At 45.0% G+C, this 17,458-nt stretch overlaps 1 protein-coding gene across 4 annotated transcripts in view; it reads right to left on the bottom strand.

Annotated features, from left to right (window-relative positions):
* Positions 1-17,458, bottom strand: part of Bbs9 (Bardet-Biedl syndrome 9) — a 427,340-nt gene that overhangs the window by 395,253 nt on the left and 14,629 nt on the right. For all 4 annotated transcript variants that reach the window (XM_036194269.1, XM_036194271.1, XM_036194272.1 and 1 more), the window contains exon 3: positions 9,746-9,810. In XM_036194269.1, the coding sequence (XP_036050162.1) occupies positions 9,746-9,810 (65 nt within the window). The remainder of the gene's footprint in view (positions 1-9,745; positions 9,811-17,458) is intronic.

Genomic DNA, 17,458 nt, shown 5'->3' with positions numbered 1-17,458 from the left:
TTCTATGTTCAGAAAAACTTGCCAACAAACCCTGAAACTGTAAGAAAATATATTCTTCTACATTTTAAACTAGAAATACCTTAATTATTCAAATAAATAAATAAATTCTAAAGAAATTCTCCTCCCTCAAAAAATAAAGCACAGTATTGAAACCAGGGCATTAGGTCAGATACTATAACCCAGTTCCTGGCTATCTACCATTTTAAGAACTTTTGGGGAACCCAGCCCTCCCCCACGGAAGGTCCATGAATACCATCAGTGACAATTTCTCAACAGAAAGTGGCATCAAGACAATGCAGCTGCAGTGAGACACAATGGTGTGACTGGAGTCCTAGTTAAGGTTTGTATTGCTGTGATTAAACACCATGACCATAAACAATCTGGGAAGGAAATGGTTTCTTTCAGCTTTACAGCTCCACTGCTGAGGAAGTCCGGGCAGGAAACTGCAGGCAGTAACTAATGGAGAGGCCATGGAGGAATACTGATGACTGGCTTGCTCACTATTGTTTTTCAACCTGCTTTCTTAAAGTACCCAGGACCAACAGCCCATGAGTGGCATGACCCACAGTGATCTGGGCCCCCCTCCACATCAATCACCAATCAAGAAAGTGCATCCCAAGCTTGTCCACAGGCCAATCTATTGAGTCATTCTCTCAGTTAAGATTCCCTATTTCCAAAATGGCTCTATGTCAAGCTACCACAAAACTAGCCAGCACAATTGACCCCTTGTCAACATGACACACAGATACATCACTATTCAACTAGAACCTTTTCTTTCTCAATTGTCCCAAGATAGCCTGTTAATATTAATACCAAAATATAAAACATAAATAACTTTAAAAGTCCCATAAAAGTTCAGTCTCTGTAAATTATCCAAAGCTTCTTTCAAAATACAAGCTTCTCTAAAATATCCAAGGCCTCTATAAAATCCCAAAGTCTTTCCAAACCAATGTTTCTTTAAAATTTCAAAGTTTTTCTAAAATATCCAAGGTCTCCTAACTGTTGGCTCCCATAAAAATCAAAATAAGTTATATACTTTCTTACTCCAAGAGGGAAGAACTGATCATAATCACAGTCATAATCAAATCAAAACCAAAGTACAGCAGGGTCAGACTTCTAGACTTAGGATCCTCCCAGCTCCGAAAGGCTTCCCACAGCACACTCTGACTCTGCCATCCACGGCACACACAGCATCTAAGCTGAGGCAGGTTCCAGTTCACAGCTGCTGCTTTCCTTGGTGGTTGTCCCATGGGAGCAGCATCTCCAAAATGCTGGAGTCTCTGCAGCTAGGCTGCACCTTCACCAATAACCTTTTAACTTTTAACCAATAACCTTCACCTATACCTTTCCAGGGGACTGTTCAGACTCTGGCTCCACCATATGTGCCAAGTCTTAACTCCTCTCCTTGACCCCCTCAATCCTGGGGCTTTGGCATTCACTAATGGCCTTTCCCAGCTTCTCTTCAGGGACTCCAGCCATGCAACACAGTATCAAGCCTCACTGCTCTCCGTGACCCCTCAGATTTCCCCATGACCCCTTAATGCCTCCACACACAGCACTACCTGGAAGACTCTTAGACATTACCAAGTTCAGCTGCCAGCACGAGGTACAGCTTTGGCCCCTCTAGGCCACAGCTTTTGTGTGCTGAGCCTGAAGAAACACTTCCCCAGGAAATTTCACTGCCGTGATGCAGGTCTCTTCTTAGTCATAGCTGATTGATTCTTCATCCCCAGCTGACCAGTTTCAACTGTCCCAGTAAAGCAGAGGATTCACTTTAGTAGTTCTCAAATTCAAATGCCAATGGCCCCCATACAGTCTTTAAAGGGACTCTCAAACTTCCCTCTGAGACTTCACAAGCCAGGCCTCCATGGTCTGCATCACTCACAACATTCATGTCTTCCAAGCTCCCACAGAACAAACCACTGAGCTCTGAGTACACAACAACGTTTCTAGCACAAAGCTCCAAAGGCCTTCCACAATTGTCTTGTCACTGTTCTATTGCTGTGGAGAGACATCATGGCCAAGGCAACTCTTACACAAGAAAACCTTTCATTGGGGGCTTCCTAACAGTTAAAGAGCTTTAGTCCATTGTCATCATGGCAGGGGAGTACGGCAGCAAGTATGGCAAGCATGGTGCTGAAGTAGTTGGGAGCTACAACCTGATCCACAGGCAGAGACAAGAGAGAAACAACCTAGCATGAGCTTCTGAAACCTCAAAGCCCATCCACAGTGACACACTTCTCCCAAGAAGGCCATGCCTACTCCAACAAGGCCACACCTCCTAATCCTTCTCAAACAGTACTACTCCCTGATGATGATGCTTTCAAATATATGAACCTATGGCAGCCATTCTTATTCAAACCACCACAGCAATTCTTCCCCAAAACATGATCAGGTCTGCCACAGCAATCCCCCATGATCTGGTTTCAATTTTTGTCCTAGGGTTTTCAACTTCTGTGGTTCAACACCATGACCATAAACAGCCTGGGGAGGAAATGGCTCATCTCAACTTACAACTTTCAGGTCACACTACATTGCTGAGGGTCAAGAACTCAAGGCACTTAGAAGCAGTGACTAACAAAGAAGCCATGGAGGAGTTCTGGTTACTAGCTTGCTCTCCACTGTTTGCTCAGCCTGCTTTCTTAAAGTACTCAGGACCACTAGCACCACCTGAACTGATCTGAGCCCTCCTGCATAAACCATCAATCAAGGAAACAATCCCAGGCTTTCCCACAGACCAATCAGCTGCGGGGTTTTCTCAGTTGGGGTTTACTCTTTCCTAATGACTCTAGCTTATGTCAAGTTGACAGAAAACTAGGCAGCACATTGTGTCTCTCTTCAAGATCCCACAGACTGTCTAACCCTGGCTGTGCAGAGCACCATGACTGTGGAGGGATGCATGATCATTCGTGTTTGTTTGTGCTCTATTCACAGTGCTAATAAGTGGAATCAGTCTAGATGTCTATCAGCAGATGAGTGTGTAATAAAAGGTGGTGCATATAACAATGAAATGTTATTCAGCTGTCAAGAAAATTGAAATGAACGGCTGTTGATGGTACTGAGAATCAGTAACTGTTGAGTGCTCAGCCCTTAAAAGGGCATTTACACCACTCCCTTTAAGTCTCAAGGAATATCAAGGAAGACAGGGCAGAGAGAATTTAGGAACAGATGAGAGAAGGACCACAAAATGCTATCTTCAGAAAATGACACAGCCATTATAATCATGACCTTACCGCAGCTATGGCTGTCTGCACTGGGCCTGTCAGCAATCAATTGTGGGTCACGGAGGGACTCATGAGTCTTTACCACCCCGATGAACAACTGGCTACTACTGGTGAATTCTGGGAGAGGGGAAGCTATTGTCTTCCTTTGGGCAGCCACTGGCGAGCACCAAAGGACAAGCTCCAGTGGACAGTTCCAAACCCATGGTTACTGTGCCAGCTAGTTTCTATGCCAACTTGACACAAGCTAGAATCATCTGAGAGAAGAGGACCTCAAATGAGAAAATGCCTCCATTAGAACCAGCTGTAGGCAAGCATGCCTGTAGGACATTTTCTCAATTAGTGATTGATCAGGGAGGGACATAGTGAATAGGGACAGCCCTGGGCTAGTGAACCTGGGTTCTAGAAGAAATCAGGTTGAGCATGTCATAATGATGGCCTCTGCATCAGCTCCTGCCTCCAGGTTTCTGCCCTGCTTGAGTTTCTGCCCTGACCACATTTAATGATGAACAGTGATACAGAAGACAAGATAAATCAACCCTTTCCTCCCTAAAGGTATTGCTTTTGGTTATGGTATTTTATCACCAAAATAGAAACCCTAAGTTACAAAACAGTTACACTAAGAACACTGACTAAAATTGGTGAGTCACAAAGGAAAAAGACATGCATGTATGAAGGTGACCTGTGGAGAAGATGAGGCTGACAGAATGGGAGGAAAATAAGAGAGGGCAAGACAAAGTAGCCAGAATATATTATATACATGCATGATATTGTCAAAAATGATTAATTATAAAAGTATTATTATACTTGTAGAGATAAAATTGCCTTGGGCTCTTTTTAGCCCTTTTTAATAGTCATTTACTACCAAGCACTTTCTCTGACCTACCTACCTCCAGACTTTTCCATAAAATGTTTGGAATATATTACCAAGATTGACAGGCCACCAGCCCACACCAACTATGAAACTAAGAAAGTAATAAAGACAGCATAAAAACCCTGGAGGTTTCCCAGTCCTTTCTGAAGACCACCCAGCTGATGACACTCCCACCATGTATTTCATGACTCAGGCAGAAGTTTCTGTCCCACCAACAATTCCCAAATACTTGACAGCCACTTCCTAAATAATTGACTTGGAGGCTTAATATTAATTACAAATGCTTGGCCGGTAGCTCCGGCTTATTACTGACTAGCTCTTACACTTAAATTAACCCATGATTCTTATCTATGTTTAGCCACGTGGCTGGGCACCTTTTCTCAGTCTGGCATTCTCATCTTGCTTCCTCTCCCTCTGGCTGGCGACTCCTGACTCAGACCCACCTCTTCCCAGAATTCTCCTAGTCTAGTTGCCCTGCCCGCACTTCCTGCTTGGCTACTGGCCAAACAGCATTTTAATAAATGGATTCAAGTGACAAATCTTTACAGTGTACAAGAGCATTATTCCACAGCACATTACTTTGTCTTCTTGGATTATAATAAACCAATGAATAATTTGGATCAGAATAAACTGTTTTCTCATTTCCTTAAAGCACAGTTATGTCAACACTGGCATGTACCTCTAATCTCAGGTATTCCTCAGAATGCTGAGGCAGGAAGATGCCTTGAACCCAGGAGTTTAAAACTGCTCTGGGAAACACAGCAGGGATGAGGAAGGACAGAGGGGAGGAGGAGGAGGGAGGGGAAAGAGACGGAAGTGAAGGGACAGAGGCGGGAACGAGAGATGGAGTAAAGGATAAGAAAGCAGTGGCAAAGAAGAGCCATTCCCCTGAAGCATATCAGAACATGGCACTTTCCACAAAGCCCCTTATGCAAGAGGATCTCTGTGAGTTCAAGGCCAACCTAGTCCACAAAGTGAGTTTCGGGAAAGCCACTGCTACTAGTGACACTCTGTCTCAATACATAGATAAATATATTTTTAAAATAAAAATAAATTGTATAGAACCAGTGCAAGTGTAGAGAATACAGACAACTTATTTTTCTCAGATAACTCTTTTGGAATAAAGGTAGCATTTAAGAATCTAGATTTTCTGGACATTATTTTCTTTTATAAAAGTATCAGTGACATAAATCCTAAAAGTATTTGCATTACAAAAAAAAAAACCGTAAGATTCTGCCCTTAGATATATAGGCTAAATATACTAACTATACATTATTACAGTCTATATAAGATAATCTCTATTTTAAAATTCTCCAAGAATATCAAAGGTAAAAGAAATAAATTATAGCTCTTCTAATAAGTTTTCAATGCAATTTCAGAAAAGCAATCTAGAGATACTTAAGTAACCCAGAGCCATTACACAGTAAATAAATGTTCCCCAGTTAGATTATGTGAGCCCAGGAAAAATAAAGGATGACATTTTTTCCCCTTCCATTGGCAATCATCAAAATTCCATAAATAAGTCACTTATAGAAGTGTTTATTGTGACATGCATAATTTTCGGGAAAGAATATAATCATTGTAAGTTCAAACATCTGTGGCTGGAAAGGTGGCTCTCACAGCACAGTGGTTAAGAGTACAGCACTTGCTGCTCCAACAGAGGACCTGAGTCAGGTTCCCAGCACCCATATCAGGCAGCTCACAACCACATTCAACTCCAGCTCCAGGGAATCTGATGCCCTCCTTCTGGACTCCAAGGGCATCCTTCACTCACACATACACAAACTCAAACACAGATACACATATACACACATTTTTTAAGATTTTTATTTTATTTTTAATTAAAGTCAAACATCTGGGCTCATAAACTGAAGCCCATCAGAAAAGAATCTAAGCCAGATGTGGTGCACACTGCTATAACCACAGAGCTCAGGAAGGCAAGATAGGAAAATCACAAGACTGAGGCCACCCTAGGCTACATTACTCAGAAGAGGGAAAGTTGGGGGAGACAGAAAGAACAGAGGGGCCTTTTGTTGTTCTATGTTATGCACACATTTAAAGAAACAGCACCCAACCTAAAGAAGTCCACCCAGTAACCTTAACTCTGGGAGGATATTTGTTACATCCAAGAGAATGACCTCAAAGAAAGCACTTCAGAAGCATGTCAAGTAAAACAGAATCTAATGAAAGCATACCAAGGTCCTGGGCTCAATTCTAAATGAAATACAAATAAGAGGAGGTGGGGCAAGGAGGAGAACTTAGGGAGTGGGCAGCTGGGGAAGAGGATGCCACAGAGCTGACACTTTCATTGGCCAGCACCCACCATTTTATACAAGCTAGAAATGTCTGTGTTCCATGTAACTGCAAGAGTTCGGCCTGGAACTTCACAAATGTCACCAAAAGAACAAATCATTAATTCCCCGTGCTTATGAAGTCAAGTCATGAAAAGTACACAAGCTGTCAGCCTATGAATGTCACAAAGGCTACAGAAATGAGAGGCAGGAAGTAGGGTGGGCAATGGGAAAACATGGCTTAGACAATTCCTGGTTCCCAGGGAGTATAAGACTCTTTAACAAACACACAGAATGAAAGAGCAAGGACACTACCATTCCCTTAGCAAGTCACTCTCATCTCAACACTAACTCAAAGGCGGACACCAATTTTCCACAAACTGTCACCAAGCAAGTTTCTTCACTGAGCTTCTGAATAAACAGCTTATCCCTAATCTCTGCTTTACACCTCAGCCCTATTTTAAATATTTTTATCTTGGCTTTTCAAGACAGCGTTTCTCTGTGTAACAGTCCTGGCTGTCCTGGAACTCACTTTGTAGACCACGCTAGTCTCTAACTCACAGCAATCTGCCTGCCTCTGCCTCCCAAGTGCTGGGATGAAAGGCGTGCACCACCACACCTGGCTCCCAGCCCTATTTTTACAAGCGTCTGTCTTGCCAGCCATAAATGAAATGGACCGAGGAAAGCCCAGAGTCCAATCTAACTTGCAGTTTCTAAGACACCTTCTCCTGGCTTTTGGAGCCCCCACAGGGCCCAGAAGGAACTAAGTACCCAGCATGGGGGGTAACTAACTAAGGGCAAGTTCCCTTCCATGGCCTGTGAAACCAGATAATAAAGTATCGGTCCAGTTAACACACTTACCAAAACCAAAAGAAATCAAGGCAGGTAGAAGGACACGTCTGTGACCCCAACACCCAGGAGGAGGCCTGCTGATTTTTGTGGGCTGACTGAAACACAGAGTGAGTTACAAGCCAGCCTGGACATAAGTAGTAAGATCGTGCGACAAGACTAGTCAAATACAGAGAGCCAGGGACTCTGGAATGCTCAGCCCTAAACGGAACATTTCTGTCATATCCCTTCCCTATAACCCAAAGCTCAGGACACATCTACCACAAGGTGGCAGATACTCTGTAAGAGCCAAAAGCTGGGTGAAGGGTGCTATGAAACGGTCTTCTGGACCAGGCTACTGACACACAAACTCCTAGCAGCTCTGCTTACAGTACAAGTCAAGCCAATCAACACTCCAACATGGAAGGAGGGGCTCATGAGCCCCACTTGTGGCTGAGGAGCTACTGGCAGTTAATGGCCACTGGGAGTCAGTTCTGTTCAGAGATGTGGCTATGATCTATAAACATTGTGATTCAGTGGGAAATTAACAAAGAATAATTTTTTAAATTTTTCTATCTATTAATTTTTATTTTATATGTAGGGCTGCTCTGCCTGCATGTATGCCTGTGGCCACATGGAAGCCAGAAGAAGGCGTCAGATCCCCAGAGACTGGAGTTACAGACGGTTATGAGTCATGATGTGGTGCTGGGAATTAAACCCAGGTCCTCAGGAAGAGAAGCCGCCGTGTTCTTAGCCCCTAAGCCACCTCTGCAGCCCCAAGAATAAGCTTTTTTAGATCCTGTCTCCAAAAAAGAAAAACAAAAAAACAAAAGAACAAAAATAGAACTAAATATGTAAAACAGAGTAACCTATATCATACCTTTTTTATTTATTCTGGAATAGTAAATACATGCCCTTTCACTAGAAATAGCAACTTTTTGATTTTGGTTTTTTTGGTTTTATATATATATTTAACTTAATTTCACATATCAGCCCTGGATTCCCCCGTCCTCCCACCTCCCAGCCCTCCCCCCAATCCACCCCCTATTCCCACCTCCTCCACAGCAAGGTCTCCCCTGGGGAGTCAGCCCTGCTGGCCTTGAACTCGCAACATCCTGCCTTAGCTTTAAAGTGGTAGGACTGTAGGCAAGCATGACTGGCCACCTAGGACACACCTGACCATGGCACCAGGGCATGCAATCTGTGAGACCTCTGACAGAGACAGATGGCAGGATCAGGGTAACAACTGAAGCCTGCCACAGCACCAGGTGGCCCACCCTGTAACCACAGCACCAGGTGGCCCACCCTGTAACCACAGCACCAGGTGGCCCACCCTGTAACCACAGCACCAGGTGGCCCACCCTGTAACCACAGCACCAGGTGGCCCACCCTGTAACCACAGCACCTGGACACAGAGACGGGAGGATTACCAGCAAAGGCCACCCTGGGCTACACAGTGAGTCTGAGATAACTCATACTACTAATGAGACACTTTCTCAATATTAATTAATCAATTAATCAACAAAGATAAGTAGCTATCAACTGCTTCAGTGCCACCCATCAATTTCTAGTTGTTCTCTACCATATACCACACCCCTTGATACCAAGGCTACCTTTAAAATTAACAGATTTTTGCCCCTAAAAGATCCATGTCTTAGTTAGGGTTTCTATTGCTGTGAAGAGACACCATGACCATGGCAACTCTTATAAAGGAAAACATTGAATTGGGTGGCTGACAGTTTCAGAAGTTCATCATCATGGTGGGACATGGCATTGTGCAGGCAGACATGGTGCTGGAGAAGGAGCTGAGAGTCTTACATTTTGACCCACAGGCAACAGGAAGTGAACTGTCCCACTAGACACAGCTTGAACATATATGAGACCTCAAAGCCCACCTCCACAGTGACATACTTCCTCCAATAAGGCCACACCCCATAATAGTACCACTCCATACAAGCTTATGGGGGCAATGACATTCAAACTACCACCATCCTCAATTTTAATAAGGGCCAAAATGCTGAAATCAAGGCACAACAGACTACACACTAAACTCGTACACACAGGACCACATCAAGGAACAAAACCCAATTTAACCTCAAAATTAAGTGTCTTGAGGTCTGGCTGAATGAAGACAACAAGAAGCCAAGAAGCTGGAACTAGAAAGAGAAAACACTGAGGTTCAGTGAGGAAAAGACATCTGAAACTACTGAGTCCACAGCTAACGAACAGCCATTGCTGAGCATATCCTAAGCTTCAAGGGTCCTGAGGATCCAGAACCACTGCAGCTGGTCACAGGCTGTTTTGACACAATTCCTGACAACACGAGATAATAAGAAACCCTCTGACAAAAACAAGAAGACCAGGAATAGTAACCCAAGACAACGTGTCCAGAATTATGAGTGGTAGGGAAGGCTAAAGAGACCAGCAAATCCTCACATGACCACTTTGTATTCACTTCCAAATACTCTCCACTCCTTTATCAAGGCCCAGCTTTGTGATGTCAACCCCACATTAGAAGAAAGTCCTCTCACCTGAGACAGAGTAGACACAGAGCTTTCTAGAATGCAGCACGGCCAGGTGAAGCATCTCGGTGCCTCTGCAAAAGGGAATAGTTTCAAAGGGTTTAAGTGTTAGCTTCAGATATAGCCTAAAAGTTACAATTATTTTCAAACACATCTCATAACTGTAGCTACTATGAGTTAATAAAACATAGACATGCCTGGTGGTGGTGGTGGCAGCGGCGGCGGCGGCGGCGGCGGCGGCGGTGGCGCACACCTTTAATCCCAGCACTCGGGAGGCAGAGGCAGGCGGATCTCTGTGAGTTCGAGGCCAGCCTGGGCTACAGAGTGAGTTCCAGGAAAGGCTCAAAGCTACACAGAGTAAGTAAGTAAATGAGTAAATAAAACATAGACATAATTCCATAATCCTATCAACAGGCATCTGCCTCTAATTCAAGCTTCAGAGAAGGCTGAGTTAGGGGAGGCAAAGTTCCAAGCCAGCCAGGTCCACAGAGGGGAATAAATTAAAGAGTAAGAAGACCAGGCACGGTGGACACACCTTTATCTACTGCACTGAGGGCAGAGGTGGGCAGAGATCTGTGAGTTCCAGGCCAACCCGGTCTACAGAGCAAGTGCCAGCTGGTACAGTAAGACCTCGTCTCAAAAAAAAAAAAAAAAAAAAAAAGTAAGAAGGAAGGGGATGCACAGAGGAGGGTACTGAGGGGAGGGAGAGGCGGGGAAAAGGGAGAGATGCTTCCTGGGCCTGACACCAAACACAGGCCCTAAAGAATCAGGCCTGAGCCTGTTTGTGAGTCCACTCCCACAGCCAAGAGCTCCACACTCTGCTCCTGCTTGCACACTATGACTTCAGGCGGGCCACTTACTCTCCCTGAGCCCACCCCTCCCGGAAACAAGAGGTTTCAACTAACTGAATGCAAGTTTGTGAAGCGCCTGAGCTGAAGGAGGGTAGATGCTGATGCTGTCAGGAATAACAATGGCACAGGCTTCTTCCAGATCCCAACTCCCATTAGAAGTGCTGAAAACTTTCATCTTTGACTAAGTCTCAAATGGAAATAAAATACCACCATCTACAGTGCCCTTCTCGCCATGTCAAGTGGCTCCAGAGGCAGACACGGGGCAGAGTAGAAATTCTTAGTTCCTGGGCTTCAGGGGCTCAGACAGATGGACACTAATGAGGAAAGGCTGTGGAAGGCTATGATTAACTGAAGACTACAGCCAGGCTGAAAGAGGTGGCTACTATTTGGTTCTGGGCTTCTGGCCAGATCTCCACAATTTTTCAAGAAAAGCCAGAAAGCAGAGGTTTTATGTGAAACCTCCTGGTTCTCAAATATTAACAGCTCTTTTAAATTTAAAGCACCACAGGCCAACATGCACATGCAGGCCTCCAGCACAGAGTCTGTTAGAGTCAATGGAAAGAGCAAGGAGAAAAATTGAAGTCAGAAGACTTGATTCTGACTCTCCCTTCTCCACAGGATCACTGCTCAGAGCCCTGGTGCCCTCCTTACAAAGGAAGACCTGTACTAGCTAGCACATGTACGATGCTGACAGACAGCTCCATTATCCCCATCCTTTGCTCTCCTGCCACAAAAATGGGACTTTCACTTCTCAACTACCACAGAATCATTAGTGCTTTCAGAATGTTTTTACGGACCTGGGAATTCAAAACTCTGTTCTCTACTTTTGTCATCTGTTTTTAGAAATTGGTTTATTTTCTATTTTATGTGTATTTGTGTGTGCCTGAATGTATTTATATATGTAACATGTATGCAGAGTCCAGAAAAGGGCATCAGGGCTGGAGTTATAGGCACTGAGTCTCTTCTCCAGCTCTGATTCACTAATCTTACCTGACATAATGATCTGCATTTATAGATAAAGAAATTTTAGAGTATAAAGTCACACAGCCAAGATGCAAACCTGTTGTGTCTGCCTCTGTACTGTACTGTCTTTCCACACTGTCTTGTTCTATGGAACATGGAGAAAAATACCATGACAGGCTCCTAATAACTCAGTTAAGAACTAGGCTTCAGTTCCTGCCTCTTGAAACACAGGAAACTGCATGCAGCCTGGGCCAAACCCCTTCCCCCTCACAGGTAATAACCAAATAAGGACAAAGCCTGGGGCCTGTCCAGACTTGTTCAAGAATGGAAAAGCTGTAGCCATAGTCCACCCCTGCTAGCCCTAACCAATCAGAAATGTACTAATATGATTGCCACTTGTGTAATCCAATCAGAGGTAGAATAAACACACTGCTTTTAGAATTCCTTTATTTGTATATAAAATAGCCTGCAAGCTTTTCTGGGGGGGGGGGGGGGGTGTCATCATTTTTTACTTTGTGTTTGATGCATGGCCCCAGCATGCTGATACCCTTATTCTCGAGAGAGTAAACACTCCTGCTGATTGCATCCTGTCTGGTGGTCTTTTACAGGACTTCTCACAGACCCTAACACATTACCATTCCAAAATGCAGAGAAAGGAGCATAGTAAGGAAATACTGCACCAAAGCAAGACCAAAAACCGGCTGGGAAAACTCCAAACTCTGTATCTCCATGTCTGATGTCAAAGCACTCTTCAGATCTCCAGCTCCTTTCAGCTTTGTTGACTGCAACACACTTCCTCTTGGGCTGCTTCCACTCCTTGTTATCACCTCTCCTCAGCAGGAATCCCACAGCTCTGGCATCTCCAACATCTTGAGTTCTCCAAGGCAATCCAGGCTTCAACTTCACAGGCTTCACACAATGGTCTCTCTATGCCTGCAATCTGGGACACCCCTGACATATGCCTGGCCCCAGAGGCTTTCCTTAGTCACTGAAAAAGCTTCCATATTCCCTTTCTTCTATTCTTGACTCTAAAGCCATGTAGTTGAAGCTGCCCAGTTCTGCTGCTTGCTGGGGCTAGAAAATGGTCCCCTGTTCAATTACATCTTCACCAGCCTTCTGTTTTCCATGGTTTCCTTCACTGCCTAAGCTTGCCTGTCCTGAAACTTGCTCTGTATACCAGGCTGGCCTCAAACTCAGGTATCAAACAACCTCTGCCTCTAAAGTGTTGGGATTAAATGTGTGCACCACCACACCCAGCTCTAAACTTTTCTTTAATTCCTTTTCACAAATTGGAAATTTAGCTGGGTGAGATCTTGCCCTGAGGTCACCACTCCCTTTATTCCATTTTTTTTTTTTTTTTTTTTTTTTGGTTTTTCGAGACAGGGTTTTTCCATGTAGCTTTACGCCATTCCTGGAACTCACTCTGTAGACCAGGCTGGCCTCGAATTCACAGAGATCCGGCTGCTTCTGCCTCCCGAGTGTTGGGATTAAAGGCATGCACCACCATCGCCCGGCTTTTTATTCCATTTCTTAATCTGTTTATCTCCTTGAACACAGGATTTAGCTCTATTCCACTTCCTGGTGCCCTTTTTCTCAATCTGTACATTTTGTATTTTTATTTGCTCAGTTTGATCATACAGATAGTGCAGAGGTCACAGGCTATCAACCATCTCTACTCCCTTTGTAAAGTACATGTGACATCTTCCATAAGGATGGGTGTGAGGGTTTGAAAGAAAATGGCCCCCAAAGGGAGTGGCACCATTAGGGGTGTGGCTTTATTGGAGCAGGTGTGGCCTTCTTGGGGGAAGTGTGTCACTGTGGGGGTGGGCTTTAAGGTCTCATATGTACTCAAGCCATGCCCAATGTCTCAGACCACTTCCTGTTGCCTGCGGGATCAAAATGTAAGAACCCTCAGCTCTTTCTCCAGCACCGTATCTCACAGCATGCCACCATGTCCCACCATGATGATAATGGACTAAAACTCTGTCACCAAGGTCCAGTCCCTTATTTGACCACTTCCTCCTCCTGAGGCTGACTAACCAAGGTCCAGCTATAAAGGTATTGAAGTCCAGCAATCAAAAGCCCCCTTTGCCTTACCTGGTTAACATGCCCATCCTAGCACAGGGTTTCCCCTTTACCTTTAGAAACTGCCATTTTCCTGTGTGCCATGCCTGTCTCCTCTCTAGCCAGGGGCATTCCCTCCAAGACAGCTCTTCCTGCCCACTCTCCCTTCTCCCTGTCCTCTGCCTCCCGTCTCTGTCTCTTATTCCTGCCTTCTTGCTTAGGCAACCATTTCTAGGAACTCTCGTCTCACCAAAGACTTCCTGGTCCTCTGGCTCTCATGATATTTCTGCCCTCTCTTCCACCCTGTGCCCTGAGGTGCAGGACTTGTGTTAAAGATGTGTCCACTGGGACTGGACTCCCCATGATCTGCTCATCTCCACACTGTGTGCAGTTGTGATTTTCAGCAACGGTCTCCATTTGCTGTAAGGAAAGGCTTCTTTTCTGGGGGTGAGAGCTGTGCTTACCTGTGTGTCTGAGGATGAGTTGTAGGATGCAGTTAGGAATTATGCTGGCCTAATAAAGTGGCGGTAGTAGACTCTCCTCTGAGATCCATGGCCTTGACAGTCCCAGGTCATTGGCTGTTTCTAGTACCAGGCATGATTTCCCTCATGTGGAGTGGGCCTTAAGTCTAACTAGAGAGCTGCTAGTTACCACCAAGATGTGAGTGCCATGATTGCACCTTTAGGGTATCTTGCCATGCTGATGGGTGCTGTAGTTCACAGATGTCACAGCAGGTAGGTCTACTGACTGCTCCCCTTGCTTGGTAGCTTTCATAGCACTTTCTGGTACCATGCAAGTGAGACCACAGTATTAGCACTCAGGCATTTACACTGGCCTGCTCTCAGGGACCTAGTAGGACATGTCATCAGCAGCAGCCAAGATGTGACATAGTAGCTGTGGCAGCCACTAAGTAGAGAGAGCACTCTGTAAGGCCGTGTGCAAGCCCTTCTCCCACCCTCTCTCCTTCTGCTCTCACTCAGAGGCCACCTCTCCCCCCTCCCAATAAACCTCCCATGTGAGCTCTGTTGCATGGTGTGACTTTGCAGTGCCCCTTGGCTCCAACCCGCCAAGGTTGCTTTCTGCCACTAAACTATTACACACAGGAAGGGGAGTTTCAGGTTAGGACATGGACTCAAGCTGGATGACTGGCTTTTCAAAGCAGTGTGTAGTAATTACATAAAACGGTGGCTTCATTATGTATATGGTAATCATGCACATTTCGCATATGTATATGGCATGTGTATCTGGTACTCCACGATGACACTTCCTTTCCCCATTCCCTGTCTCCTTTCTTGTTGGTCCCATTTTTAGTCATAATACTTTTATGAATTTGGGATTTTTGTGGTTGTTGTTGTTATGGTTTTCTTTCTTGGGTTTTTTGAGACAGGGTATCTCTATGTGACCTAGGCTGGCCTCAAATTCAAAGCAATCCTGCCTCAACCTTTCCTGTGCTGGGATTGTAGGCTTGCACCTCCACACTCAACTCACAGCATTCTTAAAGACCAAGAAACACGGGTTTATGGGATGTATCAGCTACTTTTCTGTTGCTGTGATAAAAGACCATGACCAAAAGCAACTTAGGGAAGTCTATTTTGGCATCGGTTCCAGGGGGCTAGCTGCTCATAATGGCAAGGGAAGCATGGCTGCAAGAGCAGGAAGCTAAGAAACCACATCTCAGTCACACACAGGAAGCAGAGAAAACATGTAAAGGTGGGGCGAAGCTATAGACTCTCAATGCCCACTACCAGCATCTTAGTTAGGGTTTTTATTGCTGTGAATAGACTCCATGACCACAGTGTAGGGAAAAGGGGATGGCTAAAGAAACCTACCTTAACCCTAAAGCCCAGAACTAGGGAAAGATGGCTCAGACCAGGGTAGAAAGTAACACAGTTTGGCTCAGATCAGAGCTATCTCTGCCCCTGGCCAACTGACCTGTGAAACCAACCAATCACAGAGCAGGAAAGTAGCACCCTGGCCCTGGAGCCTGGCCAGGACCAGGGAAAGAAACACAGCCTGGGGTCGGGACCTGAGCCAGAGAAATGAACCAAGGGAGCATGCGCTGACTCTGAAACCAGTACCAAAGAAACCCTCTTGGTCCCTAGAATCAGAGTCAGTGAAAGAAATGTGCCCTGGCCTTAGTATTATTGTCAAAACACCAAGAAAGGCCAGTGAAAGAAACATCGTTTGGCCCTGAAATCAAGGCCATCTCTGCACCTAGCCCACAAAACTGACCAATCCCTGGGCAGGAAAAAAAAAACTAGCCAATCCCTGATTGACTCTGCCCCCAAGACATCCTATATAAACTGCCCTGCCTCTTCAGTTGCTGTTCTCTCCACCCTGGTAGAGACAGCTACTCTCCTGGGCCCCTCCTTCCCAAATAAATCTCTTTCTCAAAAGAGTTTTGAGTATGAAGATCTTCATTCACTGGTAAAGAGAAGATCCTTGCTGAGATGTCCCTCAGTGGATCAGCTGAAAAAGTAACACTTTTCTCTGGAGCCAGAGGAGATTTCAAAAGAAGCAACACCTTAGGCTGGAGAAGCAGAGCTCTGCTAGGAAGTACCCTTAAGTGGGTACTTAAGTGGGGGCTAAGCAAAGCTCAGCTGTAACAGCTCTCCAGGAGAGGAACAGGATTGTCATATCCTGTGGGGAGACCATCCCATACAGCACCAGCCATAGCCTGACTCCCGAACAGTCAGGATACCCTTCCCTGCTGAACTATCCTAGCAGCTCCAGGCCTGACTCTCCTGAGCAGTCAGAATAACTTCCCCTCCAGGACAGAGCTGTATCCCCTAAGCAGCTTGAGGTATCCAGGGCACCTCGGCCCTCCAGCTGTTAGAGCTTGCCTAAGCGGTTTGCAGCTCGCAGCATCTGGATACCTCGTCCTGGTTTGCAGCTCGCAGCATCTGGATACCTCGTCCTGAAACTGTCAGCTGTTCTAAGCGCTGCCTGGCCCTCTAGAGCTGCTGTCTCATCACAGATCCAGCCCATCACCTGACTCCCCAGGAGGTCAGGATACCTCTCCGCCAGAGTTGCAAAACTCACATTTTGGTGCTGAAATCCAGGACCAAATCCACAGAGTTGAGAGTTGCAACAAATTTACTTACACATAGCAACTTACAAAGGGAAAGAAAGAGACGGAGAGATGGTGGGAGGAGGGGGAGAAAGGTACTTTGAAACATTTTTCATAGGGACAAAACACACTTCATGGATTGAGCTGACTTCTTTCAAGACAGGATCTTTCTACTTTAAATAAGTACTTCATTTTAAATTTCAAAACTATGAAGAAAAGTAATAGTATTTGCATCTTTATGTACTTATTAAACAGATATTTACCTGAGTGTTCTTTAATAAGTAAATATTTGGCTTGGTCTATAAGTTATCTCTGTCCCAGTGCTGCAGTGTCTAATTTCTCAAGTTCATTGCTATAAAAATGTCTCAGTATTAAAATGAGCTTGGTGGACAATCATGGGGAACACTATTCAGTTACCAGTACCTGTACAACAAGGGAGGCATCCTTTACCCAACTGTAACCCAGCTCCAATGGGGGCAGACACAGGAGGACTACTGGGTGGGGCTTTGGGACTAGTATACCCAAGAAACTGCAAGCCCTAGGTCATGTTCACTCTCTAATAGGAAGATGCAGAGTGTGCACCTGCACACACATGCATATACACTCATATAGACATACACACTAATAAATCACTAAATTAACTCATCTTAAATGTACATGTTTCCACATAAAAAGTGTTCAGAACATGTTGCTTGCCTTCGTGACATGTATCTATAATGTACAATCCATGAAATAATATTTTTAAATCCATAAAAGCATCACCATAAGGCACAG

Source organism: Onychomys torridus, chromosome 7 (genome assembly GCF_903995425.1).
Source record: "Onychomys torridus chromosome 7, mOncTor1.1, whole genome shotgun sequence".
NCBI classification, from domain to species: domain Eukaryota; kingdom Metazoa; phylum Chordata; class Mammalia; order Rodentia; family Cricetidae; genus Onychomys; species Onychomys torridus.
The sequence above is the reverse complement of the archived record's forward strand: the minus strand, read 5'-3'. Positions and strand labels throughout refer to the sequence as shown.